This window comes from Typha latifolia, chromosome 6, assembly GCF_019914945.1.
Source record: "Typha latifolia isolate L0001 chromosome 6, TyphaL0001v2, whole genome shotgun sequence".
NCBI lineage: Eukaryota > Viridiplantae > Streptophyta > Magnoliopsida > Poales > Typhaceae > Typha > Typha latifolia.
The window spans coordinates 1,088,203-1,115,802 of NC_133091.1; the positions used below are offsets into that span (position 1 = coordinate 1,088,203).

Here is a 27,600-nt window from a genome sequence, read left to right on the forward strand (position 1 = left end):
TTTAAAATTTTGCATAGAAGGAGCTGATTTGCAAATAGTTAAAAGACAGGAGATTCTTTGCAATAAATTCGGAACTTAGGTAGTTGTCATAAAATTATAAAGAAAAATATTCTTCTTGCGTCATTTGTGACCCTCTAATCTCTGATTCAGATGCCTTCTTGCTGGTGTTTACCTTTTTGTTGCTTCTTTTTTAATCTGTTCTCATGTTATGCTATTAATCATATATGGAGAAATAAATTTTTAATGATGTTATAACAATCAAATTTAGCAATTTTACCTGAACAACCATTTCATTATCAAAAAGATCTAGCTATTCAACCAACTATAATTTAGAGAAATATATAACTTTTGCAGCCGGCACTAGTAGAGTTCTTTACTAGGATTTATTTTTTTAGAGTGCTTCTTTTTTCATATTGTGAATGGTATTCTCCCTCCTCTAGCTTAGGCTATGGGATGGGAGAGGCTTCTTATTTTGCTCTATCTTTTATCTAATCTCTTCCTTCTCTCCATCTTCACTTTCCACCATCTTCTGGTTGCGACTCCCTTTCTTTATCTCTATTGGCTCCATCCATTTACTTATATCATTTTTTAGCTGCTACCGTCGCGACTGCTAGCCCTACCAATCACTCCAATCACTCTCCTCCTCCACCACATCGATAGAGGTTGGATCCATAGAGTGGCAAATCAGAGATGGAGCCTAGGCTCTATTGCCCTTGCGTCTTTTTGTGGCTTGGTTTGGCTGGTCCCAATTGCCATAATCTTCCTTCAATGTTGTGAATTGCCATAAGCCTAACTTGGCTTCTTTCATTATCCTCTGTTATATGTAACCAAATATTGTTTCCTACCCATTCCAACAGTACAATTTACCATTTGATTCATTGGCTTATCATCGTCTCATATCTTCATCGTCATATGTTGTCTACCTCGCGACATCACTAACTGCCTCTCTTTTCATTGCCCGTCGCCATGGACCAAACCGCTAAAGAGTTTATTTCCTCTATTTTGTCGTTGTGAATGTGAGTTGTAGTTGTGATCTGTGAGTTTAACGAAGCTGTAGGTTGTCAATCTACTAATTCTTGCGTTCTTTCTTATATGACTATTTTTATGCTTTTGTATAGTGCTGCTAACGTTGGCCAAGAATCCGGTTTGTTTCCAATATTCCTCCATTTTTTTTTATAACCGAGTGTTTATTTTGTTATGTACTTACAGAGTGTTTATTTTGTTATGTACTTGTACCATTTTTTTTATTATCGTTATGTATCTGCCTAGTGTGGGCTTGTACTAGGGTGATTGCCTTTTCTCCCTTTTACATATTCTAAATATCAAATTGTAATCAATTTTTTGAAACATAATGAATATCTACGAATTTTCCTAGAAAATAGACCAAAAAAGAAACTGTAATTAAGAATTATTTAGAGGAAAAAAATAATATATTATATTATTCCTCTCCGTTCTTTCCACTTTATCGAAAGAGAAGACAGAGAATCCAAATCTCTGATGCTAGAAAAGCATTAAACGCATCTACTTCGAAATAATTTGAGAATAAATAATGGAGAAAGAGATAACTGACAGATACGAGGTGTTAGGTTTGATCCGAAGAGAAAGGAAGGCCGTGCTTGGCCCGCTAGTAAGCAGAACTTGTACAGCCTAGAAGGTTACAGTAAATAACATATAAATGCACTGCAGACACTAACTTTTCTAAGTGTCAACAAAATCCACACACCATAATAAATAAACAAATGCTCCAATACTCCAAATGAGATTTAAACAGCACAGGCCTGAAATATTTTTCATTTATTTTGATCTAGGATTTCCATAGCATCAGAGAAGAAAATACTTGCTAAAGTGTCTTACTCATGGATTCCTACAACAAGTCCGACTCTGATATTACTGCAAGGATTAGAAAGTTATAAAAGGGACTGCAATAAAACACAAGTAGCCTAAATAACTAGAGACCTGGACTAACAAATGAAACCATTTCCTTGCGCATTCCTCATGCAACACCATTGCCTTCATGAAGAAGCGTCTGATCAAAATGCCAAACACCTGCAGGGGAAAAAAAAAGAGACATGCATAAGATCCTAGAAGAGAAAGAATGATAAAACTTGATAACTATAGTAGAACCAATGTGTTTCAAGGAGACTGACCATGTCCTTTGCCCACCATTCTTAACTGAGCAACATATTCAGATATCTTCTTAATCGATTCCACCTGAATGGTAAAGAAAACGGGTAGTTTCTTTTAGCTGGGAAATATACCAGGTGTAGACCTATGAACAGTTAATCATAGAAGTCAACATAGAGACTAGTAAAATCTTATGGTAATAACAATTGAGCTGTATCAACCTTAAATTGTGATTCCTGCATGTTATAAAGAGTCGAAATGGTAGATCAAAGGACTTCAAATAATGTGCTATTAATTTATTATCACCCACTTCTGGTGTATAATTGTGGTCAGCAACAAATAACCTAAAGAGATCTGCCTCTTGGCTGTTCAGAACCATTCAAAAAGCCAGTCATTCTAAGATATAACTAAGTGATTACTATCAAAGTGAGGAGCATAGATGTAAAAATAGAAGGGTAAGGGCCCATAATGCACTAAATTATCAATTATTTTCAGAAAACCACAAATGACATTGAGAATAGCTAACACTAGGAAAGCTGAGTTTCACCTGCTCCTCTAGAAATTCACTTTCAATGAAGTCTGCCATCTGAGGATCATTGGACTTATCTGCTACCTGCTCATCCAGATAACAATATAGTCAAAATAAAGTATGACATACATGATAATTTCACAGCCAATCTACTAATAGATTAGTGATCACTTACACTGTGTAAATTGAGAAGCTTTTCATTAGTCAGTTTCTCGAGAGCTAAAGCCAATTCCATTGCTGAAATCAGAAACAAGGATGTGTCATCACAATGCAAACTTGCAGAATATATAACATTTCACATATGTGAATAACTTCCTGGATTACTTAAAATCCGCTGAAAACACAGAATCTATAAATAACATTGACATATTTACAAAGGAAAGAACTGCTGCATGCTCTCCAGTTTCCTAAGGACAAAAAAGTAATATGCTAATCAAGTAGGGGGCATCTACTTCACATCTTGTGAATAGTAAATAAAATATCTAATGGATTAAACAATCGCGAGATCTGTGCAACACTCTGGGAAAAATAATCTAACAGTAATCAACATGCCTGGTTCGTGATTATTGTGTCGGGTCAAGTTTATATAATCTTTTAACTTGCATAACCATTGGAAGACTGTGTCTTCTATGGGCGCAATTATTGGAGAGGCAATATTATCAAACTCCCACAGCTTTATTTAATATAATCTTATCCCACCCACTTCACCTCTTTTATTATTTCCTTTTTACTCTACTAACATCCATAGGCAAACAAAACAAAAAGGCCAGAATATTCAGGCAACTAACCATGACAATCACATAAATAATATACACAAGAAAACACTCAATTATTATTGTAGATCCAGGAAAGCAGGAATTGATAATAAACTCACCATACAGTGCATCGCCTTTCTCAGAATGATTAAACTCACTTAAGGGCATCAGAATCGATTGAAGGATCACTCTGCCTCCACGTTTGTTCTAAGGATACGAATAGCAAACCCGGTCTCAGTTAAAGAACAGAGATAAAATAAAAATTATATGCATAGACAAAAGAACAACAGTATAATCAACCACCTGGTACTTCATGAGTTTCTCTGCGTGATCACGTTCCTCTTCGCTCGATTCTTTAAAGAACCTACAGTAATAAACCCATGAATGACACAGATAAGAGATTCTGTTCGAAATTAAAAGGAAAACAATAAAGAGTCTATAATTTCTCTATTACTTACTTGGCGAGGCCTTTTAGCGCAACATTATCGCGATCGAAGTAGGCGAACATGGCGTGATACACATACGAGACATTGTACTCCACACTGAAATTTAGAACACCAGAAACCAACCCATGTATCAGGTAACAGATCACAGAACTTTTAATTTAGACATCATCTTCAAATTTATTTAACTAAATGGAAATCAGAAAACCGACAAGAAGAATAAATAACAGATTCGTCTCAGAAAAGAATTAAAACCACATGAGAATCACACGAAATTTAAATATAAAAAAAAGAAACTCTCTCTGCTAACTATCCAAAAGTCACGAGGAAAAAGTAAATCTAGAAAGAAACGGAAAAGAAATCACAACTTACTCGATAGATTTACCAGAAAATCACAACAAATCATCAAAAGAAGAAAAATCCACAAATAAAAAGCGGGAAACAACGAGAAACCTAAGAAACGATAAGAAATTAACGGGACCAACTTGATCTGTTCATTAATAGCCGCCTCGCAGTCATCGGCGTACTTATGACGCGCGAGAGACTTCTCCAGGGTCTGTGGAACTAGAGCGAGCTCGTTCTTGAGCTCCTCGAAAGGCTCGAAGACCACCCCAGTAATGACTCGGCTACTGGAATCCGCTGCAGCCGAGGTTACCACGGATCCATTCAAAGACCTCCTCCCCGGAAGCCTCACCAAAGAGCTCGGAACGGCAGCCGCCGCCGAAGCAGGAGACGACTCCGAGGAGAAGGAGAGGAAGGAGAGAGAGGAAGAAGAAGAAGAGAGAGAAGCCTTTAGAAGCATGGTTACAAGAGGGTTGGATTTGGGAAGAGAGGAGAAGAGGTCGGAGGAAATGAATGGCGAGGAGGAAGGGGAGAGGCGATAGATATAGGAGGAGGCCGGGGGTTTAGGAGGGTGCGGATGGGAGACACGTGGAGGGTGGAGATTTGATGCGGTAGGATGAGAGCGTGGAAGGCTCGTGGTCACCGCACGGCCATATCTACGTGGGGATTGGTGGGTGTGGGGGAGTCGGTATCGTTATCGGTGTCCTTTCCCTTATTCTCTCCGCGCGGCCCCCTTTGGTTTTAAATTGCATTTCAATGGATAAAATTTGGTAGCCTTTGATAACGTGCGCCGCTTAGGTTATGTTATGTAACCTTAGTTGGTTGGAATTTATGGAGCCTAATTATTGTTAACAACCACTATATGTAGTTTTGCAAAACTAACCCAAAACTCATGTCTTCTGCTGCTTTAAGTTGTCCCAAATGTATATAGAAATCGGAATGTCTTAATTCTTTTATTCGTGGGTCATAAGGTTTTGAGGATTGTTTACTGCTATAGCTGAGTAGTTAGATTTTTATCATCAATATAATCATTCTATGAACCATTGGATTGATATGTACTGTTTATAGTTTTAACTCGTTGTAAATTCTCTGTCTAATTATTTGGTCTATATTTTATTTTTTAAAAAATAGAAAGCTCGTTAAACCAATCCTATCATTGATTTCATTTAAATGATTACAAACTTGGTACATAACAAGAAACGAGGAATATGACAACAATCTCATGCACAACCCCTATAGTTAGCTGAAAAATAAATTGGATTATAATTAAGTAAAGTATCAAATACAAACACTCAAGCACAATGAGAGAGAGAGAGAGGATATAAAGGTAACACTTTCGGAAACAAGTCTCCCACTTAGCAAGCAGCACTATGGATAAAATAACAAGAGTCTTGAAAGATTGTGAGCTCGACAATAGAGCAAGCAAAACAGAAATATAGGCACACCAAAGATGAAGTCCAATGACTACAATTAAACCATATGGAGACCCCATTTTGTACAGACCTGTGAATCCAAGAAATAGAACCGAAAAAATAATAAAAAAAGAAATAGAAAAAGGTCCTATAAGCAATGGAGGAGTGTGGAACATAATTGTTGTTTACATCCACAAACAAAGCATATACAAGCGCAATCTAGCTCACAGGCATACTTGCTTAAACAAAGATAAAAACCAAAAGCCATGGAAGTGGAGAGGCTTTGAGATAGAGGTGAATCTTAAGATGATGTGAGATGGAACTTGAGGCAAGATGAGAAGAGGAAATTAGGGTGAGCAAAGTTGATGGTCACTAGTGGCAGACGAGGATGAAGCTGGGGCAGGCAAAACCCATGGTGGTTAGGCATGAACAGAAATTAAGCCAATGAAAGGGAAGGAACGATGATGACGGCTCACACTCGGCATTGACGGTGACAACGACATGGGAGATCAAGGAGGGGACTAATGTGAGATGGATGATGGTAATGACAGTGGGAGGAGAGACCCAGAGGTGGACTATAGAGAGAGAGAGAGGAAAAATAAACAATATAAAATAAAGAAAAAGGAGAGGTAATGAGAGAAAAAGAGAAATAAGTATACCTCCGAAGGGGAGGGAGAGAGGAGACAAGCTGTCACAGATGGCGAGAAAAAATCTCTTAGTAAGAAAAAAAATTTAAACCATAGCAGAACACTCTGCTAGAGCCGATGTAATTTTTTTTACCAAAAAAACAAGTGGCTTGTGATATGTATAAATGAAGAGATAAGAAGACATCATGATTTTCGTGGAGGATAATTTCAAGAATTCAAAATTTAGGGTAACAATGTTAATTCTTTGATGGTCTTTGGTTGAATAATTTATAAGCATTTCTAACCTATTTAGTAGTTTGAGAAGGCAAAAAATAAAAATAAAAAAAATAACAGGAGTACCAAGTCATATTGGTTAAGTGTCCATATCACTATATAAGAATAAAGTACTTTGGAAAAAAGGCCTACTATAATATACAAATATTGCACATTAATCAGGTAAACTAGTCAATATTTCTAGGTGGCAAATACCATGAATCTAATAAGCATGAAAAGATGGGTCAATAATACTAGTAATCGCTTCTAGATGATATCAAAGAAAATAATAAACGACTTTCGTGTTCGTGAGGCTAACAATGGAGTTCCGTGGATATTTCCGGAGCTCGTCGAATCCTATCCACTCAGTGCGTGAGCTTTCCACACGAATCTTGTAAGCGTCAATCACCACCGCCCACGTGTCGTGTAAGGACATTGATAGCTTATCTTCGTTCGTCTTTATCTTCAATACACTATGAGCACGTATTGACTAGACTAATGACTCAGTCTTTCTCAATATATTATTATATATTATAGATATAAAATAAAATTATATTTATAATATATAATTGACATAAAATAAAATTATATAAGAGTGAAATAAATTTACAAGTAAAACAAATAGAGATAAAAATTTGAAGTCGAAAATATTTAGACAGACATAAGAATTTTTAGTTATCCATGGAATGAATTCATTATTTATATTTGAGTTTTTTTTTTCTAGACTCTCAAAATATGCGTGTGGAGGCCTCACGCTCTCTGAGGATTGCATTCCACAAGCTCGGAAGAAGATGATAAAGATCAATGGAGGTGGTCACTATTAGACTCATGGACACGCCTCTCTTAGCCTTCCTCTATGCCACCACGTCATTATTTAGACTATAGTGTAAAGCTCTCTTTTTTGTCCAATCTCGTACCTACCACTATAAAAAGCTTGAGGAAACCACACGATAGTAGAAGACGATGCCAAAGACAAGAAGGTAAAAGACAAGGACTTTTGTGTCTATTGTTATTGATCCAACCGATGGATTTGGACTTTTCCAAGTAGTGGTGTTGTTTCATGTCCATAACTTCTCATAGGACTTTAGATTTCAAACTGGCATTAGATCATTAATTGATGACAAATTTATCAATTACTCAAAGACAAGGATGCAGTGCAAATAGTTATATTAAGCTTGAGAATAGACGTTAATAATTCTTTTTTGGTATCTTTTGGTGAGATGAGAATAACTGAGCAACCACCAATATCTTTGGACTCTGGCGTTGGTGCGTAGCAGAATTCTGGGGATCTCATCTCGGTGGTCAGTGGTCAGTGGTCGCCAACCCTAACGTTTCCTTTCCATGCAATTATGCAAATTTTTTTTTTTCTTTTATGAGTTTGGTACCTTTCAAAACTTATATACAAAACTAGCGGCGGTTTAAAATCACCGACATAGTTAGTAATTTCTAAATATAAATCTATCGATAATTTCTATGAAAATTTTAAAATTATAAAAAAAATTCATATAAATCCCTCTCAGTCTGCGCTTTGTATCAAAACTATTCCTCTAGACTTGGGACATTTTTAAAATTGTCTTAATATTTCCTATGAGTCCAACCCAAATCATAACTTATATTTAAAAATTATTAACTGGGATAACGATTTCAAAATACAAATAGTTTCGTATATAAATTTTATAGTGAATTAGATGCGTAAAAAAATTAGGATTAGACTTAAAATAGTCACACCAAAAAAAACTCTAAAAGATTATAAATAGAAAAGACTCTGAGAGGAAGAATGAATAGCGTGGGACAGCTGACTATTTGACCAACCTAAATGAAGGGCAGTTTGGTAAAATAACTTATACGATAGCTAGCTGGACTGGGAGCCACGTGAGCGGTTAACAATGCCTCGCACAAAGAGTGACATGATATTATTTACTTTAAAAAGAAAAAGGAGAGAGAAGATATTTATCGTCAAGGTGGCAGGGCTAGACTGCCTAGTGACCAAGAACCAACGGGTTTGAATCTTATCCCAACTTTTAGGTGGAATAAGAAACCTGATAATTAAAAATAGGTATTATCTCCTTCTAGTTTTGCCTCTCTTAAATATCTTTTTATTTGTGTATTACTGTTGGTGATGTATTGTCACATTTTGAAAGTTAAATAATGTATATTAAACATTGTAATGTTATATAACACTATAGTATTTGTGACAACATTTTATTAATATGTATATAGTGAAATTGTTTTGATATAAGATGTCCATCTGTCATGTTATCTATGATGACATGAAACCCAACTGTCCATACAATTCAATGAAAGAGTCACAGGAACAATTTGCCTTTTCAATCCTGCCTTTATTCTAAGGTCAGTAACAAGCTGAATGCACATCTTTGATACTCCGAGATCAAATTATCGACAACCAATGCCTGAACACTGCAAAGCACTGCACCAGGATAAATAATTGCTAATTTCTCAGAGAAACCATTTGAGAAGAAACCCAGCTATAGAAAGTATGAAAGTAAACTACAAAGAGGGTACAGAAGGAACCTCTCTCTTTAAAAGGTAATAAAAGAACAACTACTACAATAGAAGATATGATCCACAGGACAACAACCCACACAGGACATCGTATGGTATATATGGCTGCTACTGCTGTTTCCCATCTGCATCTTTGGGCAAAATAGCAAGAAAATGAGCAAATTTACGGCCCTTACTCTAAAATCATTATGTGACATGTAAATACAAATGACATGTCATGACCAAATATATAGACACGAAGTAACAAACATATCATGTAAGAAATATACGAAATGATCAGGAAAAGAAACACACCAAGGGTTGGATAATGGTCATGCAACTGCAGACCACTTTTATCTTTTCTCGGCATACCCCAATGTTCTAATTTCCCAACCATATTCCACTTACTCCTTCTAAATGTCCACTGTAATGAGTCAGTAACAGAAGTTGGTGAAATCTTCCATATGGTCTACAGATTGGGCTGTCAAAAAAGCCCGTGGGCTCGGCTCATTTACATTCCTGCTGCTGATGCCAAACCACATGAATGAAGACTAAATCTAAGTCATAAGTTCTTGGAATACCATACACCTTATTTGTACCGTGGGTTGGCAGTGACACTATGAGTGACTAGTACAGCAATCATAGGGCAACTATATTTCATTCGACCCATAAGGACATTGCAATTGAAATTAAAACACCGAAACATGTTTGCATAGGGCAACTATATTTCATTCAACGCATAAGGACATTGCAATTGAAATGAAAACACTGAAACATGTTTGCAGATTTCATTCATTAAACACATGTCAAAAAAGTGAAGGAATAAAGTGAGGAAGCACATGCTAAAGGTTACTATTAATTCCGTCTGAAACCCTACATTTAGAAAAGCATCCGAAATGAGATAACTCAGATAGGGAAGACAAACAAATATGGGTAAATTCAAGACATTTCTAAAATGGAACTATTGAGGGTACAGAAAGTTATCAACGTCAACATTATAAAGTATTAACTATCATCAAGAAATTAATCTAGAAGAGAAATAATGTGATCAATTCAAATTATATACATTCTTTCACTAAATGATAGCTGGTGATAAGAAGAAAAGTGAATATCAGGATTCACATACACTCTTCCCAATTTATAGCCACTCTACCAAAATCAAGAGATCCCTTTGAAACATGTTTAGATCCAAAAAGACTAACACGTGAAAAGCATGACTATTAGCACAAATATTCATATGATATAGAGTCAGTATTTATCTGTGTGCATGAGCTTGTTGGGTGTCATATGGACCACGAGAAGAAGACGCCGGCACATATTGAGAATTGACATCAGCACCTATCTGAACCTGAAAAAGAAACAATTACATGCATTGATATTAGAATTTAATAGACTGCATTTTAACGAAAGATGACACTTCCCCTCAACTCAAATTTTAAGGTGGTCTTAGAAGTTAGAACAATAGGCAACTGCAGGTACCTTGAGCACAGATAATCATGTTTTATTACCCAAAAGTGGGCACATAGGTTTTATGGATATGATCTCACAAATATTAAAAGAGGCTAAATTTTCTCTATCTAATGAAACTGAAAACAATGGTAAAAATAACAAAACAAACCTGATGCATATTATAAGCATCACCATAAGAAGTTCCACCATATGTCATCTCAGAATTTCCATGAGTTCCAGTGTATCCTGGACCAGGAAGACAGATGTTATATTTATTTAAAAAAAATGCTAAATACTAGAAGAAAACAGGAAACAATTTTGTGCAACTGCAATTAGGTATTCTCTGAAGATAGTCTAGTAACACGAGACTTTGAAACTATATAAGCTAATTCTTCTATGTTGACAGAAATTGTAAGTCATAGAGTAGAAGTTATGACAAGAAGATCACAGTACCAGGGTTAGTTGCAGCAACAGCTGCTGCGGTTGCTGCTGTTGAACGTACTCTGTTTTCAACATTAGCAAGCCCAGCACGTACTTTTTCAATCTCATGAGCCATAGAGATCATATTACTTTGCATTATCTGACTCTGTACGAGGTTATCAGAATGTGTTTTTTTCTCAAACTCCACGGCAGCCCTATTAATCATGTCAAGCCAGGAGATATCACAAATATCAGATTAAACTTGAGAACAAATTGGAATGGCAAACTAACAATTTCACAAGCATGTAAATTGCAAAGAAACAACACCATCACAAACAAAAAATAGTTGACAAAACTACGTTCGTCAAGCCTTATACCTAAAATTTGGACAGGTTTTATGTTTAACCAGTCCTTTGAAGGATAAGATTTGCTTTTGAGTGGCATAACAAGGTTCTTGCTATTAAATAGCGTAACAAGGTAGGGTGGAAGAGATATAATTGATTTGCAAGATAAGACACGAATAGGACCCTGCTTGCGAAGTGGTGGTGGAGAATATTATATTCTAAAAATTAGTTGTGGACTACTATGGTTATGCAAAGATATTATAAGAGAGCCAAAGCTGAGTCCTTCAAGTTGGTGAATTCCTCTAGAATATCTCCTTTTTGGAGAAGAATTTTGCAGACTCGGAGGTTTTTAAAATTGGTTTAAGCCGAGCTATGCAAAATGGGAAAAGAATTGGATTGATATTTGATTAGGAGATTGTAGTTTGGCTACCAAGTTCCCTATCCGATTTGAGATAGTGTCGGATGAGATGGTGGTCGTTGCTGATGTTGGGATATGAAAAATTAGAACTTACATTATAGAAGGGTGTTATCAGATCTGTTAAAAATTTCAAATTGGAAGAACATAACATGGTGAATTTGGTGGTAAATAGTGGGGTTCATGTTAGAGATGAGCAAAATGATGCTAAGTGGAGGTTCTCTGCTAATGAGATTTTCACTGTGAAATTTCTTTATAGATTTTTGAATAATAGTGTTGTAATATCTAGAACTTTGCCAAGATTGTAGAAGTTAAAATCTCTTCTTAAAGTGTGGGCTTTTCTATTATATGTCAAAACAAAACTTTGACTAGAGATAATTTATTGAAGAGAGGGTGGTCTGGTAATTCTAGTTGTGTTTTGTCATAGAAATGAAACCGTGGATCATCTTTTTATGAAATGTGCTTATGTGAAAGATATTCTTAAAGGGATAAGCAAGGGAATGGGAGTCGGGACTAAATCCTAAAAAATGTGAGGGTTTTTTTTCGAGCAAGGATCTGAACAAATGGTGGTTGATTTGGTGCTTTGATTTGGAGTATTTGGCTTGAGAAGAACAATAGAAATTTCAAAAATTATTCTAAAAATTGGAAAGAATTGAACCATAGAGTAACTTCTTTCACTGTGTTGGACAGGAATTCAGGAGGAGATGACCGCTAAGAAGGTGAAGCAACTGACACTGGACGTTGGGATAGAGGACCCAGTGATCCTTGACGGTTGCTGATTTACTGGGCTTCTTTCTGGGAGTTTCGATCTCTTTGGTGTTTTGTTTTGTAGTGATAAACTTTGGGTATGGTTTTTAATTTTGTGCTGGTATATTTGTTGGGCTTCTATGCCTACTGTGGTGATGTTTGGTATATTGTTGTGATGAATAGTTTGGCTCCGACCCCTTTCTAGTCTGTTTGTTGTTTGGCTGGCAGGAGCCTGATATACTGTGCAGGGTTATTCTGTTGTCAGTGTCTAGAAGTTCTGTTAATCTCTGTGATGGAGGTTAACTGAATTATGTTCCATGAAACAGGCTGCGGCCTTTTTGGTGAAAAGAGAGAGAGAGAGAGAGAGAGAGAGAGAGAGAGAGAGAGAGAGTAGCCTAACAAGGTTCTTGTGAGTTGTGATTTTAGCTTTGGAGAATGCACTGTCTTCTAAACACAGCCTTATAGTGTTCAATCAAAACTCTTTAGCCACTGGTATATAATGTCATAATCCTAATGGAATCCAACACAATAGGGGCAGTGAAATCATCGTAGGCATATATATTAATAAGATTATTCCTAAAAATGAAAGAATAGCATAACCTATTTACGACGATAATACAAATGGATGGTTCTAATTACATATTATTCGTTAGAAACAACCAAGAAAACGAAGAAAAGTAGTACAATTCTTTTACCTGCCCTTTTGGATTTCTCGATGCATCGCCTCGATCTCAGCTCTCACAGCCGAGACCTGCCCGATCTCAGCTCTAGCTCTCACAACCTCCCCCTTGATCCCCTCGAGCCTCACCGCGAGATCCTCACGATCCTTCCTCATCCTCTGCACCTCGCTTCGCACGTGCGCCAGCTCCGCCCTAATCTCTTCCACCCCGTTCGCCTCCGCCTCCGCCTTAATCGACCGCTCGAAGATTCCACGGATCTCCGCGTCCTTCTCCGCCCGGAGTTTTGCGGCGGCAGCCGCCGCGAGTCGGAGCTCGTGCTGTGATGCGACGACCTCCTGCTTGAGCGCCACGTGGGTGGCGGCGAGCCGCTGGTTGTCGAGGAGGAGGACATCGACGTCCCGGTGCTGGGCGGCGAGGCGGTCTTCGAGAGCGGCGACGACTGAGGCAGCTGCCGCATCGCGGTGGACAGGCGGCGGGAGGAGGATGACTGCGGGCGGCGGCGGAGGGGCGCGGCCGAGGAGAGGAGGGTGTTGGTCGCGGAGGTGGAGGACGTGGGGGGCTCTCCTCGAGGACATGGGGGTTTCTTAATGAGCGGCGAACGATAGGAAGAGGAAGAGGAGAGGGCCAGAGGGGAGGTGGAGTTGGAGGACCGGTGCGGTGCGGTGCGTGGAGAATTAGTCTAACTATGTTAGGTGTGATTTAATTGCAAGCCGGACCATGGGCTGACTAAGTTTTGTGGGCTTTTAGCCTTATGTAACTTGTAATCCAATTTGTGGGCCGGGCCGTATCCAAGATTGGGCTGGAAGACGGCCCGAGTTCTACTTGGTAGTGATTATAGTTTGATAATGATTACCCAAGGAAGGAAGACTTTTCTCTTTATATATATATATATATAATGTATGATTAGTGTCAAGGGAGTCATGTGATAGCATTGAATGAGAGGTGGGCAAAGCTTATGACTTTTGTAATCTAAACTTCTGGTTTCAAACTTTAACCTTGAAACACGCTGCAATTTTTATAATCTCTAGACCTCCAAGGTGATGTCGGATCTTGTTTCGCTTTCTTGATGATTAATTAATTATGTTTCAAGCTAGATTTAGCTCGGTTGTTTAAGATGATGCGTGTTAATACGACAAGACACTGCTTGTTAGCTGAAACAAATACATAACATAACATAAGGGTGTAAAATGCAAAAATCTCCAAATGAGATGGATTAAGCACTAATGTCCAAATTGTCTATCACATATTTTCTAATCATGAAACTAATTAGAGTTAGTACACTAATTAGTCCCATCCAACTAATGGTGTGGACCCAATTTAATAATGCTACCGCCTGGTTGGTCCTTTTCTTGTGGGGCTCCACTTCTTAGAATACACACAAGCCACCAATCTCTGGTGTTAATAAGCTTACTTCCCCTTTCCATTTCTTTAATTTTTCCCTAATACTAGTTACAAAACCTATAATTAATAAATAATAATAATAATAATAATAATGAGAGAGCGACGTGACCACGTGAATGTCTTTTACCAACAAACATTCATGTTGAGTTCTCATCTCTCTCTCTCTAGAGTTAGGGTTTCCATTGTTCTAAAGCATATATATATATATATATATATATATATATATATATATTATGATATAATTAATTACTAGTTGATTAGCTCTCGGAATACGTGAGAGTCGAGAAAGGTTAAGCGTTTGTTAAAACATGAAGCATTAGAAGAGTCAACTTAGAACGTGGGAGCTATACTTACCCTAAACTTAACCAGTGAAAATTAAGTAATTAATCAATTAACAGTCTTAAGAGACAAGAGTAGCCATATATATATATATGCTTTTCACTATGAGAGGCGGTGGTCAAACTCCTACTCTTGAAATTAATAAATATGTCCATGGAAATGAAGTCATATTCGATTTTTTTGTTAAGTCATATTCGATTTAATATTATGGAGAGGGTTACGACAAATCTGAGTCATGGTGATCACATAGAGTTAAGGATACAGAATGGTGATAAAGAAAGTGTACATGTATGACACCAACATCATCTCTAGTTTATCATGTCGGCATCGCATTACAATACTATTGGCCATGAACAATTATTGTACTGCTTAGAATCTAGACATATCATGCCATTGGAATTAGTCATCATGAGTTGATCACAAGCTATCTAGCTAGCTAACTAGTGCGCACATACACACACACACACACACACACACACATACACTGTGTTCATATATTGACTTACATCTTATCATTTATCAATCATCCCAGTCTCCTTTATAAATAAGGAAACCAGCATCTATCTCTCTTCCCCATAATTTCTCCTCTCAAAGTTATTTAGCCACAGGTGGGGGTACATAGAAGCCAGCATGGGTGGCAGTTCTCCCTGTGCTTCTTGCAAACTATTACGGCGGCGGTGCGCCAAAGATTGCATTTTCGCCCCCTACTTCCCGCCGGACGACCCCCATAAGTTCGCAATCGTCCACAAGGTCTTCGGCGCTAGCAATGTCAACAAAATGCTGCAGGTTCTCTCTACTATATCTTGCATATATACATATAAGTAATTAGGATCTTATATATGCATGTAGTTAGTGAGAGTCTTATAGATAGCATCTGTTTCCCTACTCTGGTTATTTTTTTAGGAGCTTCCAGTTCATCAAAGAGCGGATGCGGTGAGTAGCCTCGTCTACGAGGCGAATGCGAGGATGAGAGATCCCGTCTACGGCTGCGTGGGAGCGATCTCTTACCTCCAGAGCCAAGTGTCTCAGCTTCAGATGCAGCTCGCGGTGGCTCACGCCGAGATCTTATGCTACCAGATGCAGCAGGAGGAATCCTTGGCTCCTCCTCCTCCTCCTCCTCATCATCATCATCATCAACAACAAGTAGTAGAGATTGATGACAAGCACTTCTTGTTGCAGAATAGCTTGGCTGGCATGCCGCAGTTCACCAAATTCACTTCCTCGAGTAGTTTTAATGTAGTCCAGGAGCCTCTCAAGAGAGAGTCTCTTTGGACATGAATATAATTACATCTCTCTTCTTAGCATGATTGAATGATAACATTGCCATATTTCTTGATCTGTTTTGCTTAGTGGGTCAACGTTTAGCATGTGATAGATGGAGTAAACTAGGGTACGTTTGAACACTTAACCTTCTTGGACAAACAACTGTCCTATTATATATATATATATATATATATTATATCCTCTTCCAATATGAATCAGACACTCTGATCTAAGAAGACAAAAATTGAAAAAGATAGAGATGAAATAGAAACAGCTAACCATTCTAGGATAAGTGTCCTCCTCCTAATTAATTAAGTAGCATTTTGCTCAAGCGCAACTTTCTTGATCTACTATTGAGAGAAAACACTACTGATATTATCATACAAAAGACAAAATAAGTAGAGTTAATGATCTTTTGTCAGAATGCCAAATTAGTCAATCTAGCCTCCCTAATCTCGGGTTAAGTGTTCAAGAGGTTTATCATAGACCATGCTGCAGTTAAAACGTAAGATTTAGTGAAACTTTCTTCAACTTATGTGGCTACAAAGCTAATGAGAAAGAAAGAAAACTTCTCTTTTTAGGGCTCGAGGTTGAGGATAATGTCATCCTAATTTAATCACGGTCAACCATCCATCTCAGGTTTAAAGAAAGATTAGCTGCTGCTGTGAAGATTCCAGAACGATTTTAGAACAAATAATTTTATAGCGTAACTTTTTCTTATTTAATTTAATCTTAGTCAACAACCCTCTAAGATTAAGAAGATTAATTGATCACCGTGTCAAGTAGAGTATTAGCAGACCTACTCAAGAAAGATTCCAGACTTTGTAAGTTGTGCAGCATTTCATATTATTTCTTGTGTTAAATGTTCACATTGTGATGAACAACTTAATATAATAATTTAGTAATTTTAAAATATTATAATTATCAATACATTCTTCTAAATATCATAATTGCCATGAAAAATTATTGTTTAATCATAATTTAAATTCTAAAAAATTTAGATGATTTTGGTGTTAATTATGATAATACAGTGATAATTATGATATACGAGCTAAATAGGCGTCCTAATGAAGGATTAGTAAATATGGATAATATTGGGCCAGCCCAATATCATGAACGCTTAGGGCCTTAATATAAGCCTTCTCTTATTGGGCTCTTAGGTCATTCATCGTTCATGATCCATTTTGCATTTAATGGACTTTTTTTTTTCTCTTAAGAATAACAGGAATCATTTGCACAAAAGTTATATTTTACGTTAATTTAGGAAACAAATTAGAATGTTTAATGTTAGTGGTGCTAGTCATGGGTTTATAATTCCAAGGTGGAGAGAGAGAGATCATTTGAGAAAATTATAAAAGACATATTATATTTTGATTATATTAATAATAAATCTCTTTTTTTATTAATAATAAATAGAAAACTTACTTTGTTAAAAAAAATTATGAATTAAATAAACATAACAAGTAGATAAATAAAAGGCGGAATATTTTTTCCATTTCAAATGATATTTTTCTATTTTATAAATTGCTCTTACCTCTATCCACTAGCATGATCTTAGACTATTTTAAATGCTTGATTTAGTTCTACCCTATTACAAATCGGTATTCCACTTTATTTTTAGATTGTCTTGAAGATTTGATATTGTTCTCTAATTAAGTTACCTAACTAATCACTATTTAAACAAAATATAAATTATAAAAGATCATTTTGACATCGTCTAAATTGTAAAGCTATATAATATTATAGATATCATAGTACAAGAAAAGACAATACTATTATTTATAATTAAAAAAAAAGTAGTGATTAAACTTTAGAAGATAAGAATATTTTAATTTAAAATAATTAACTTTTACTATGATTAGAATCCTCAATAAGCACCAGTGGTCTAGTGGTAGAATAGTACCCTGCCACGGTACAGACCCGGGTTCGATTCCCGGCTGGTGCAATTTGTTTTTGGGAACTTGAATAATAATTAACTCCTTTATTGTTTTAATTTTTCTTGAAAATTATCTTGAATTTGTATGACCGAATCGATTAGGGATGGCTGTACTTTTAGATTGATAAAAATAAATCAAAATCGGTCGTACTTAGATCAAAAATTATTCTCAGAATATTCTCATTCTTATCTATTTATTATAATTGATACATCTTTCATGTGATTTGTGATGATCGCAGGTGTATATAAGAAATTAAAATTATTATCCTCTACTATTTTAATGAGCTAGTAGATAATTTAAAATACTGCAGTCAGAAGTATCCTCGCCACCGAATTCATTCTCCCCTAACCAAAGCTTTTCAAATAGTTCTATGTCTATATATTTTTATTTTAGACAATTGCATCATCTCAAAATAGGGAATAAAAATACTTTAGATATTTAGAGTAATACCTCGTCCAAAGCTGTGATTTTAGGACTAACAGACCCATCAATGTTGAGTTTAATTGTAGTAATAGGAGGGGGAATCCACTTAGCATCTCTTCTATAGATTGATAGTGAGCTCCTTTATAGGTTTTAAGAAAGCCTTGATAGAAAATTTGATTTTAAAGAGAGTCAATCATCTAAAGTCTAAACTAGCTCCAGATTCGTTACAGTTGTATATATAATAGCAACGAAAGTAACTAACGCAGTCCATTCCTTTTTTCTCCTTTCATCTCTGCCATCGCTTTGCCTGGATGATAATATATATACTTGTTTCTCTTTACTCCTCTTACTTGGTTTTGAACCACAAATGTCAAGTTGAGAACATCAGTGGTTTAGTGTAATAATTCTAAAGGAATAAAGGTCTCCAAGACTCTTTGCTTAAGATCCATCAGTTACTTTAATTGAATATTTATATACTAACGTAAGTATATATCTGAATAGTAATAGTATGCGTACTGTTTACAAAAGATGTATATATATATATATATATATATAAGTTAATGAGTTTGGTCTATATTTACTAATATGATAAGTAAAGTGTCATTATCATACAAATCATTTCGAGCTTTGAGCCTAATTAGATGGCTAATTATCGACCCTACAGAAGTACTGGATATAGAGAAAAAAAAAGTGCTCTTAATTAGTTTGTAAGAGAATTAATGAACGATGACTTGTTTGATGATAATGTAAATTATATATATTTTTTCTACAATTTTTATTTTAAATGGTATTTAAAGCTGTCAAGCAATTATATACGCCATTTATGTTGTCGTTAGCATGTTGAATTATATGGATGCCAACAATAATAAAAAATAAAATATGGATGCCTTGAAAACAGCGCTTTGTTAATCTCGGAGCACGAGCCGTCGATGGATGATGAATGAAAATTGTACAAAATTGTTTGGAATCTTTGCACAGCAAGTACTTTTCATTAAGTATACGACCTGATACAACTACACTCGTCCATCCGTTTATATATAAATGATTATTAAATATAAACGTCAATTTGACGTGACCTTAATAATATAACCTTCAACATATGACAATATTCTCACCATAATATAACCTTCAACATATGACAATATTCTCACCATACATACATACATATGTATATATATATATATATATATATATATATATCGAATATATTTCAAAGTGTCGACATTCTAACGACACCTCTTGAAGACTTCCATATGTTTGACTTCCTCATCTTATTTCAATTTATATACATCTTTCTTTGTATTAAACCATTCCCGGTACTCATCATCTATAAATCATACTTCAAAATCTCTTCTTCCTCTCTCTCTCTCTCTCTCTCTCTCTCTCTCTCTCTCTCTCTCTCTTCACGTCTAAAGATGAGGACCCCCCAAAAGCTCTTCCTCCTCCTCATAACCCTCTCCCTCCTCCCCCTCCTCGCCCACTGCGACTGCGAGTGCTCCTTCGAAGACGAAGACGTCGACGAATCCACGTCGCGGAAGCTACACATCGCCGCCATATTCACCATCCTAGCTTGCAGCGCGTTCGGCTGTTTGATCCCCGTAATCGGCAAGAATTTCCCGGCTCTAAGCCCCGAGAGAGACATCTTCTTCGTCATCAAAGCCTTCGCCGCCGGAGTTATCCTCGCCACTGGATTCATCCACATTCTACCAGACGCATTCGACAAGCTCAGCTCTCCGTGTCTCAACGAGAGCCCCTGGGCTAATTTCCCGTTTGCCGGATTCGCCGCAATGATGGCCGCGATTGGCACCCTCATGGTCGACACGTTGGCCACGGACTACTTCACCCGTGTGCATTACAAGAAGACGGCCGCCAGCGCGGTAAGCGATGAGGTGAGGCCGCCAAAGGGCGACGATATGGAGGCGGTCGCCGCCGCAGACCACGGTGGCCACGTCCACGTTCACACCCACGTCGCGCATGGCCATGCGCATGGCTCCGCAGTAGACGGCGGGGAGCAACTCCTCCGCTATCGTGTCATCTCTCAGGTGAGAAACACAGCTGACGTGATTCAAACTCAAGAATTGATCTGCTCTAATACCACACACATTCAAATCAAATATTTTTTTTTTATTAATATTTACTATAATATTATTTTGTAGGTGTTGGAATTGGGTATTATTGTTCATTCGATCATCATAGGCATATCTCTTGGCGCGTCACAGTCACCTTCCACCATACGTCCCCTTGTTGCTGCCTTAAGCTTCCATCAGTTCTTTGAAGGAATTGGCCTCGGAGGATGCATTGTTCAGGTACATCGATCGTTTCTCCCTTTTAGATTATCTACAACTTGGAAAATCTTAATTATAATTACCTCCACATTTAATTTGCTTCTGTTCTCGTTCACCTCTCTATATTTTATTATTCATTTCTCAAAACCGCTCCGAATTAATTCATTTTCTCCTAACCACATCTGTGGGAGAAAATAGCATATAACTAAAATATCTAAATTTTCACCTTAATGTTAGAAAACTTATTCAAGAGTATCAAGTTTATTATTATTATTATTATTATTATTATTTTGATGTTTTTGACATTTTAAAAGAAAAGTACAGGAGGAGTGGAGTGGTATATATCCATATAGTAGTCCGATGTGATTCATGTGAATAGTAATATAGACAAAATATATAGAGAGTTTTTGATAATATTTTTCTTTAACTTATTAAATTGTATATTCCATAAATATATTACTGTATAATTGCATATAGCTTACATGGCGTGTGTGTGTGACAATCTTTAATAAGTTATTTAGGATGTAATCTCGAGACCCACCAAGTCGGTGCTTAAATGCTAACGTTGGATTAATTAAGAGAATAATTGAATCATTAAGTTAGAGGGATGGTAATTTATTAAAAAGACCTTATATTTTTAATTTTATATTATACACACTTACCTTATCATATAAATATTATATTTTTTAATGCAGGCAAAATTCAAAATCAGATCCGTCACCACAATGATTCTCTTTTTCTCTCTCACCACGCCCGTCGGAATTGCAATCGGTATGGGTATATCATCGGTTTACAATGAAAATACTCCTACGGCACTAATTGTTGAAGGAATCTTAAATTCTGCTTCGGCTGGAATTTTAATCTACATGTCTTTAGTTGACCTCCTCGCCCAAGATTTTATGAACCCTAGAGTGCAGAGCAAAGGGAAGCTGCAAATTATCATAAACATAGCTTTGCTCATAGGAGCAGGCTTGATGTCTCTCCTTGCTAAATGGGCTTGAATGATTTTGGTTCATAATATTGAGCAATATATATATATATATATATATATATATATATATATATATATATATTTTTTTTTTTTTTTTTTCTCAATTTTGTGGTTTGAATGGATTTGTTCATAAATGTTATATTTCCTAAATAATTAATTTGTATTGTTAGTTTTATGACCATTCTCTCCAATAATGACTTCCGGCGTGCTTATGTTTGTGGATCTCTTTTCCAGCTCTTTTACCTTCTGTGATATATATATTACTTGCTACGTGTAAAAGTTTTGAAATATAGGGTGTTTCTTGAAAATATCCCGTCCAACAATAATATCTAGGCGCTATCCAGAGCCCATTATTCCAGCCTTTTCTTATTGGGCTTTTTTATCCGGGACTATCCAAATTAGTGCAATTAGGCTTTATGGGCTCCACCCCCGAAAGACTTCAAAACCCTCTAGTAAATGCTCTTGTTCTTATATTCATTTCGGTTAAGATTTATTTATATCATTTCATCTACTAAATAATTAATATTTTAAAATATAGATGTTAAAAAGTAATCCGAAGGATATTCAGGCAAAAAAAAGAAGAAGAAGAAAGAAACATGAATTTGAAGGGTATACACTCGAATAAGGAACCCTCTAATTAGAGGGCTATACATTTTTTGAAAAAAAAAAATTAAATATAAAATGGACAAATCTAGATTAGCTCCCCAACTGCTAACAATTAGGGTTGCAGCTTAATTTGCAAGTGCAAATGGGTACAATAATACAACTAAACATCGGCTAAATGAAGGTTGGGGACCTTGCCGTTGGTTTATGCTGGCAGATGGAGCGGCTCATTGAGGAAGAAGGGTTGGAGCTAGCCTTTGGCATCTCCTAGTTCACCTTGGGCTTGGGTGATGTTTGGATCTAGTAGCTGCATCGCATCCTACAGGTATATTAAGAGCCAAGTCCCATTTATGACTCCCTTCGTCCTAACAGGATGCTAGGGTGGCTGCAGTTGGCACTGAGGGTCTGCCTGTTCTATTGGGACCGGTTGCCTACTAAAGTATTCCTGCATGTCGTCCGAATATATCTAGATGAGAATTATGAAAATACTAATCATCTTTTCTTCTCTTGTCAGTACGTGAGAGAGGAGTGTTGATTGCTCCGAGCAAGGTTAGCCCTACTAAATAGATAGGGCCTACTCGGACAAAAAAGTATCCAAGGGGCACTGGAGTGGAGGAGGGCAATCGATCCTCGGAAGTTAAATAATTTAGTTGCCAAAGTGTGAATCCGTACTCACACTCAGGCTCTTATATGTATGTTCAAAATTTTAGGTGTGTCTTGTGAGGACAAAACTAGCAGCTGACTGGGTAGTTAAACGAGATAAGATTGAGTCTAAATATATTTTGTTGGTTACTAGTGACCCTATCGAGCTCATCCTCCGTATCTATGTAACCTTCTCTCTTTGATGCCTCTCCCGTTTGAGGTGGGTGAAGGAGCTTAATCTAAATAAAACTCCTGCTTTATATATATATGCTAATGAGTTTTAGAGGCCACCTCTATTCTACCTTATAGTGATGTGTCACTAACCTCTCCAAGGCCTTACTATTATGACCTTGGAAATGATCTCAAATCAAGATTTGAACACACAAATTCCTTATTTGATCTCAGTGTGGATTCTTCCTTCCTTCAACTCTTCTTAAGTAAAAGATGGTTTGAACGTAGGAAGTTGACGTCTCATTTACACTAAATATTCGCTAGTGCTGCAAGGATAACGTCACGCTTACATAGATAACTCCCTACTTGAATTGAATCTTTATATGCTAACATATGCATATATACATACGGGTTTGTCTTATAATATATATAAATATATATATAATATAAAAGTTAAAGTATGAGTTTGGTCTATATTTACTAATATGATAATAAAAAGGCAAATTATAATTATCATGCAAATCGTTCGAGCTTTCAGCCCACTTAGATGGCTATTTGTTAACCGTACAGAAGTACTGGATATTGTGGGCTCCATGTCTATGGCTAATTCCACCGCCGTAAAATAAACATAGAAAAATATAAAAATTACTATTAATTTGTATAATTGAAGGATGTAGGAGAAAAATATTAACCGTTTACGTACGTCTTTAGATTTACGTACGGATATTAAGATGTGATCATCTGTACTGTCTATTAGCTGAAGGTTTTTTAAATAGTTAATGAACGATGACTTGTTTGATGATAAATTAAAATATATCTCTTGATGTAAACTGATATATTTAACACCCTATTTTTTTTTCACAATTTTATATTAAATGGTATCTAAAGCTGTCAAGCATTTATATATATATGTCGCTTATGTTGTCGTTAGCATGTCCGAATTGTCGATGTTGTTAGAATTATGAATGCCAACCAATAAAATAAAATAAAAAACAAAAATTTATGCCTTGGAAGCAGCGATCTGTGGATCTCGGAGCACAAGAACCGTGAATGATTTGACCTTACGCGACAACAGTACAAAATTGATTTTTAATCTTTTTCCATCCGTTTTATATAAATGATTTATTAAACATGAAGCTACTTTGACGTGACCTTAATAAAATAACATTCAACGTATGACAATACTCTCTCCATATATATATATATATATATATACGAAAATATTTCAAAGTGTCGACAGTCTATCGACACTGCTTGAATACTTCAAGAATATTACCAGAGTTTGACTTCCTGATCGTATTTCAATTTCTATACATCTCTCTTTGTATAAAACCATCCGCTAAGTCTCCTATAAATCTTACTTCAAAACCTCCCTTTCTATTATCTTATTAGTCCAAACCTCTCTCTCTCTCTTCACGTCCAAATATGAGGACTCCCCAAAAGCTCTCCCTCCTCCTCATAACTCTCTCACTCCTCCCCCTCCTCGCCCGCTGCGACTGCGAGTGCTCCTTCGAAGACGAAGACGTCGACGAATCCACGTCGCGGAAGCTACACATCGCCGCCATATTCATCATCCTAGCTTGCAGCGCGTTCGGCTGTTTGATCCCCGTAATCGGCAAGAATTTCCCGGCTCTAAGCCCCGAGAGAGACATCTTCTTCGTCATCAAAGCCTTCGCCGCCGGAGTTATCCTCGCCACCGGATTCATCCACATTCTACCAGAGGCATTCGACAAGCTCAACTCGCCGTGTCTCAACGAGAACCCCTGGGCTAATTTCCCGTTTGCCGGATTCGCTGCAATGATGGCCGCGATTGGCACCCTCATGATCGACACGTTGGCCACGGGCTACTTCACCCGTGCGCATAACAATAAGGCGGCGACCGGCGCGGTGAGCAATGAGGTGAGGGCGCCAAAGGGCGACGATATGGAGGCGGTCGCCGCCGCAGACCACAGTGCCCACGTCCACATCCACACCCACGTCGCGCATGGCCATGCGCATGGCTCCGCAGTAGACGGCGGGGAGCAACTCCTCCGCTATCGTGTCATCTCTCAGGTGAGAAACACAGCTGACGTGATTCAAACTCAAGAATTGATCTGCTCTAATACCACACACATTCAAATCAAATAATTTTTTTTTATAAATATTTACTATAATATTATTTTGTAGGTGTTGGAATTGGGTATTATTGTTCATTCGATCATCATAGGCATATCTCTTGGTGCGTCACAGTCACCTTCCACCATACGTCCCCTTGTTGCTGCCTTAAGCTTCCATCAGTTCTTTGAAGGAATTGGCCTCGGAGGATGCATTGTTCAGGTACATCGATCGTTTCTCCCTTTTAGCTTATCTATATATAACTTTAGAAAATTATAACATAGTCACTGCGCATGAGTGAATGAATGAGATAAACGCAAGGGTCTCGACAGTCATCGCTTCCTTGCTTGGTGAGATATCCCATGACCCATTACCAAGATCGACTCCTAGGCAAGCAAGCCGACCGTCTTTGAACAGCCAGCACAGTCACAATGCATGCAAATGGCTCCTTCTTTAGTAAGAAAGTCTTGAAGATTTCCTAGCTTTGGGAGAATGTAGTAAATAAATGTTCTAAAGTCCAAAGAGGCTGACAAGCAATACCAAAATCAATACACCGGGGAATGACTCTTTTTAATCGGCATTCGTTTTGCTCTTGTTGTTGTTCAAACACTTTACAATGTTTATATTTACTATTCAACCTTTTTATTTTATTTTTAACATCTTAAAAAACACTCTGAATTTATTTAATTTTAACCTACCTAACAACATCTGTGTGAGAAAATAGCGTAAAACTAAAATATCTAAATTACCTCTCGTTTGACATTAATAATTATTTCCTTTTGATTTTCATCTTAATTTTCAGAAATTTGCTCAAGAGTATCAAGTTTATTTTACATCTATAGTTCGTTGAATTCATTTCTATGGCAATTGGCTGCTAAGAAAATGATATGGTACGGTGTTTTTTTTTTTTCACTTCTTAAAAGAAATATATAGTTGTGTGATCGTTTTCTCTTTAACTTATTAAAATGCATATTCCATAAACTATTTTATTATATAATTGCAGCTTACATGGTGCGAGTGTGTGATAATCTTTACAAAGTCAACTCGCGTACATAAGTTAGGATGTAATCTTGACACCCACCGAGTAGGTGCTTGGATGCTAATGATGGATTAATTAAGAGAAAATAAGTGAATCATGAAATAAGGGCAAGCCCCACTACTTAAATTTAAATGTAATTTATTAAAAGCATACTACATTCTGTTTTTATATTAATTCACAATTTATCAATCATATAAATATTTCAATTCTTAATGCAGGCCCAATTCAAAATCAAATCTGTCATCATGATGATTATCTTCTTCTCCCTCACCACGCCCCTCGGGATTGCAATCGGTATGGGTATATCATCGGTTTACAATGAAAGTAGTCCAACCGCACTAATTGTTGAAGGAATCTTAGATTCGGCTTCTGCTGGAATTTTAATCTACATGTCTTTGGTTGACCTCCTCGCCGAAGATTTTATGAACCCTAGAGTGCAGAGCAAAGGAAAGCTGCAACTCATCATAAACACTGCTTTGCTCATAGGAGCAGGTCTGATGTCTCTCCTTGCCAAATGGGCTTGAATGACTTCGTTTCTTTTTTGTGATTTGAGTGGAATTGTTCATAAAATGTTGTTCTTTTCCAAATAATTCATTTGTATTGTGAGTTTTCTGGCCATTCTCTCCAATAATGATATCAGGTGTGTTTATGTTGGTGTGATTTCTTCCCATCTCTTTTACATATAATAGTTTTAAAACGTCGGGTGTTATTTGAAAATTTTCCCTTCGAAAAATAATATGGGGACGGCTATCCAGAGACTGGTGGCCCATTATTCCAGCCTTGATGGGATAACGGCGAGATGGGCCAAGGATAAGTTTCTTATTGGGCTCTTTTATCCGGGACTATCCATTTTATAGGCTCGACCCAGTCACACTTTTTTTTTTTTTAAAAACTTAAAACCCTTGCTCTACCCTTACTCTTATTTCGGTTAAGATTATTTAAGTCATTTTTTTTTTCTGCTAAGTAATTAATTTTTTAACTCGGAAATTAGGAAATTTAAAGGGTATACGTACAAATAGTATACATATAGAGAAAGCATCAAATATAAAAAGGGATAAATCTAGATTGGCTACCAACTGTACGAAATGGCAACAATTAGGTTTGTAGCTGATCTGCTTCTAAAGTGAAAAATGGGTATAATAGTACAACTAAACATCTGCTTAAGAATTTTAGAGGTCCCCTTCATTCTAGCTAATAGTGATGTATCACTAATCCTCTCCAAACCTATCTTTACTTTTATGACCTTGGAAATGATCTCAAATTTCTTATTTTTGTGTCTATCTTTTAAAATCCATAATGTCTACATATTTACTTATCAAACTTAACTATCCATGCATAAATATAAGTAAAT

At 36.7% G+C, this 27,600-nt stretch overlaps 5 protein-coding genes and 1 non-coding gene across 6 annotated transcripts; 4 read left to right on the forward strand and 2 right to left on the reverse strand.

The window, feature by feature from the left end:
• Positions 1 to 1,759: 1,759 nt before the first annotated feature.
• LOC140791268 (ferritin-3, chloroplastic-like) lies at positions 1,760 to 4,725 on the reverse strand. The gene is made up of 8 exons (XM_073141745.1): positions 4,337 to 4,725; positions 3,867 to 3,950; positions 3,712 to 3,772; positions 3,528 to 3,615; positions 2,829 to 2,890; positions 2,672 to 2,737; positions 2,148 to 2,211; positions 1,760 to 2,046 (listed from the first exon to the last, which is right to left on the reverse strand). Exons 1-8 carry the CDS (start codon positions 4,651 to 4,653, stop codon positions 1,994 to 1,996), a joined length of 795 nt encoding a protein of 264 aa, XP_072997846.1. The 5' UTR covers positions 4,654 to 4,725; the 3' UTR covers positions 1,760 to 1,993.
• Positions 4,726 to 10,051: 5,326 nt separating this feature from the next.
• Positions 10,052 to 13,768, reverse strand: LOC140791531 (protein FLC EXPRESSOR-like). The gene is made up of 4 exons (XM_073142148.1): positions 13,077 to 13,768; positions 10,909 to 11,090; positions 10,625 to 10,701; positions 10,052 to 10,354 (listed from the first exon to the last, which is right to left on the reverse strand). The coding sequence occupies exons 1-4, from the start codon at positions 13,634 to 13,636 to the stop codon at positions 10,262 to 10,264; spliced, it is 912 nt and encodes a 303-aa protein (XP_072998249.1). The 5' UTR covers positions 13,637 to 13,768; the 3' UTR covers positions 10,052 to 10,261.
• Positions 13,769 to 15,394: 1,626 nt separating this feature from the next.
• On the forward strand, positions 15,395 to 16,126 carry LOC140791086 (LOB domain-containing protein 12-like). The gene is made up of 2 exons (XM_073141477.1): positions 15,395 to 15,587; positions 15,705 to 16,126. The coding sequence occupies exons 1-2, from the start codon at positions 15,432 to 15,434 to the stop codon at positions 16,077 to 16,079; spliced, it is 531 nt and encodes a 176-aa protein (XP_072997578.1). The 5' UTR covers positions 15,395 to 15,431; the 3' UTR covers positions 16,080 to 16,126.
• Positions 16,127 to 17,938: 1,812 nt separating this feature from the next.
• On the forward strand, positions 17,939 to 18,009 carry TRNAG-GCC (transfer RNA glycine (anticodon GCC)). The gene has a single exon. It is a non-coding gene; the product is annotated as a tRNA-Gly (tRNA).
• Positions 18,010 to 19,760: 1,751 nt separating this feature from the next.
• On the forward strand, positions 19,761 to 21,729 carry LOC140791028 (zinc transporter 8-like). The gene is made up of 3 exons (XM_073141378.1): positions 19,761 to 20,466; positions 20,581 to 20,730; positions 21,405 to 21,729. Exons 1-3 carry the CDS (start codon positions 19,840 to 19,842, stop codon positions 21,708 to 21,710), a joined length of 1,083 nt encoding a protein of 360 aa, XP_072997479.1. The 5' UTR covers positions 19,761 to 19,839; the 3' UTR covers positions 21,711 to 21,729.
• A 2,812-nt stretch (positions 21,730 to 24,541) lies between these two features.
• Positions 24,542 to 26,773, forward strand: LOC140790476 (zinc transporter 8-like). Its single transcript, XM_073140590.1, has 3 exons — positions 24,542 to 25,168; positions 25,283 to 25,432; positions 26,468 to 26,773. The coding sequence occupies exons 1-3, from the start codon at positions 24,542 to 24,544 to the stop codon at positions 26,771 to 26,773; spliced, it is 1,083 nt and encodes a 360-aa protein (XP_072996691.1).
• Positions 26,774 to 27,600: the final 827 nt, after the last annotated feature.

What these genes read in the sequence shown, in the direction of transcription:
- LOC140791531 (XM_073142148.1), bottom strand. Translation starts at nt 13,636, where the DNA reads ATGTCCTCGAGGAGAGCCCCCCACGTCCTCCACCTCCGCGACCAACAC. An exon ending in TGTTGCTGCAACTAACCCTG is followed by an intron (nt 10,702 to 10,908) that starts GTACTGTGATCT and finishes TTCCTGGTCCAG; the next exon opens with GATACACTGGAACTCATGGA. An exon ending in ATGCTTATAATATGCATCAG is followed by an intron (nt 10,355 to 10,624) that starts GTTTGTTTTGTT and finishes TTTCTTTTTCAG; the next exon opens with GTTCAGATAGGTGCTGATGT.
- LOC140791086 (XM_073141477.1), top strand. Translation starts at nt 15,432, where the DNA reads ATGGGTGGCAGTTCTCCCTGTGCTTCTTGCAAACTATTACGGCGGCGG. An exon ending in ATGTCAACAAAATGCTGCAG is followed by an intron (nt 15,588 to 15,704) that starts GTTCTCTCTACT and finishes TTATTTTTTTAG; the next exon opens with GAGCTTCCAGTTCATCAAAG.
- LOC140790476 (XM_073140590.1), top strand. Translation starts at nt 24,542, where the DNA reads ATGAGGACTCCCCAAAAGCTCTCCCTCCTCCTCATAACTCTCTCACTC. An exon ending in GCTATCGTGTCATCTCTCAG is followed by an intron (nt 25,169 to 25,282) that starts GTGAGAAACACA and finishes ATTATTTTGTAG; the next exon opens with GTGTTGGAATTGGGTATTAT. An exon ending in TCGGAGGATGCATTGTTCAG is followed by an intron (nt 25,433 to 26,467) that starts GTACATCGATCG and finishes TTCTTAATGCAG; the next exon opens with GCCCAATTCAAAATCAAATC.
- LOC140791268 (XM_073141745.1), bottom strand. Translation starts at nt 4,653, where the DNA reads ATGCTTCTAAAGGCTTCTCTCTCTTCTTCTTCTTCCTCTCTCTCCTTC. An exon ending in GAAAGGCGATGCACTGTATG is followed by an intron (nt 2,891 to 3,527) that starts GTGAGTTTATTA and finishes TTCTGATTTCAG; the next exon opens with CAATGGAATTGGCTTTAGCT. An exon ending in AATGGTGGGCAAAGGACATG is followed by an intron (nt 2,047 to 2,147) that starts GTCAGTCTCCTT and finishes TTTCCCCTGCAG; the next exon opens with GTGTTTGGCATTTTGATCAG.
- LOC140791028 (XM_073141378.1), top strand. Translation starts at nt 19,840, where the DNA reads ATGAGGACCCCCCAAAAGCTCTTCCTCCTCCTCATAACCCTCTCCCTC. An exon ending in GCTATCGTGTCATCTCTCAG is followed by an intron (nt 20,467 to 20,580) that starts GTGAGAAACACA and finishes ATTATTTTGTAG; the next exon opens with GTGTTGGAATTGGGTATTAT. An exon ending in TCGGAGGATGCATTGTTCAG is followed by an intron (nt 20,731 to 21,404) that starts GTACATCGATCG and finishes TTTTTAATGCAG; the next exon opens with GCAAAATTCAAAATCAGATC.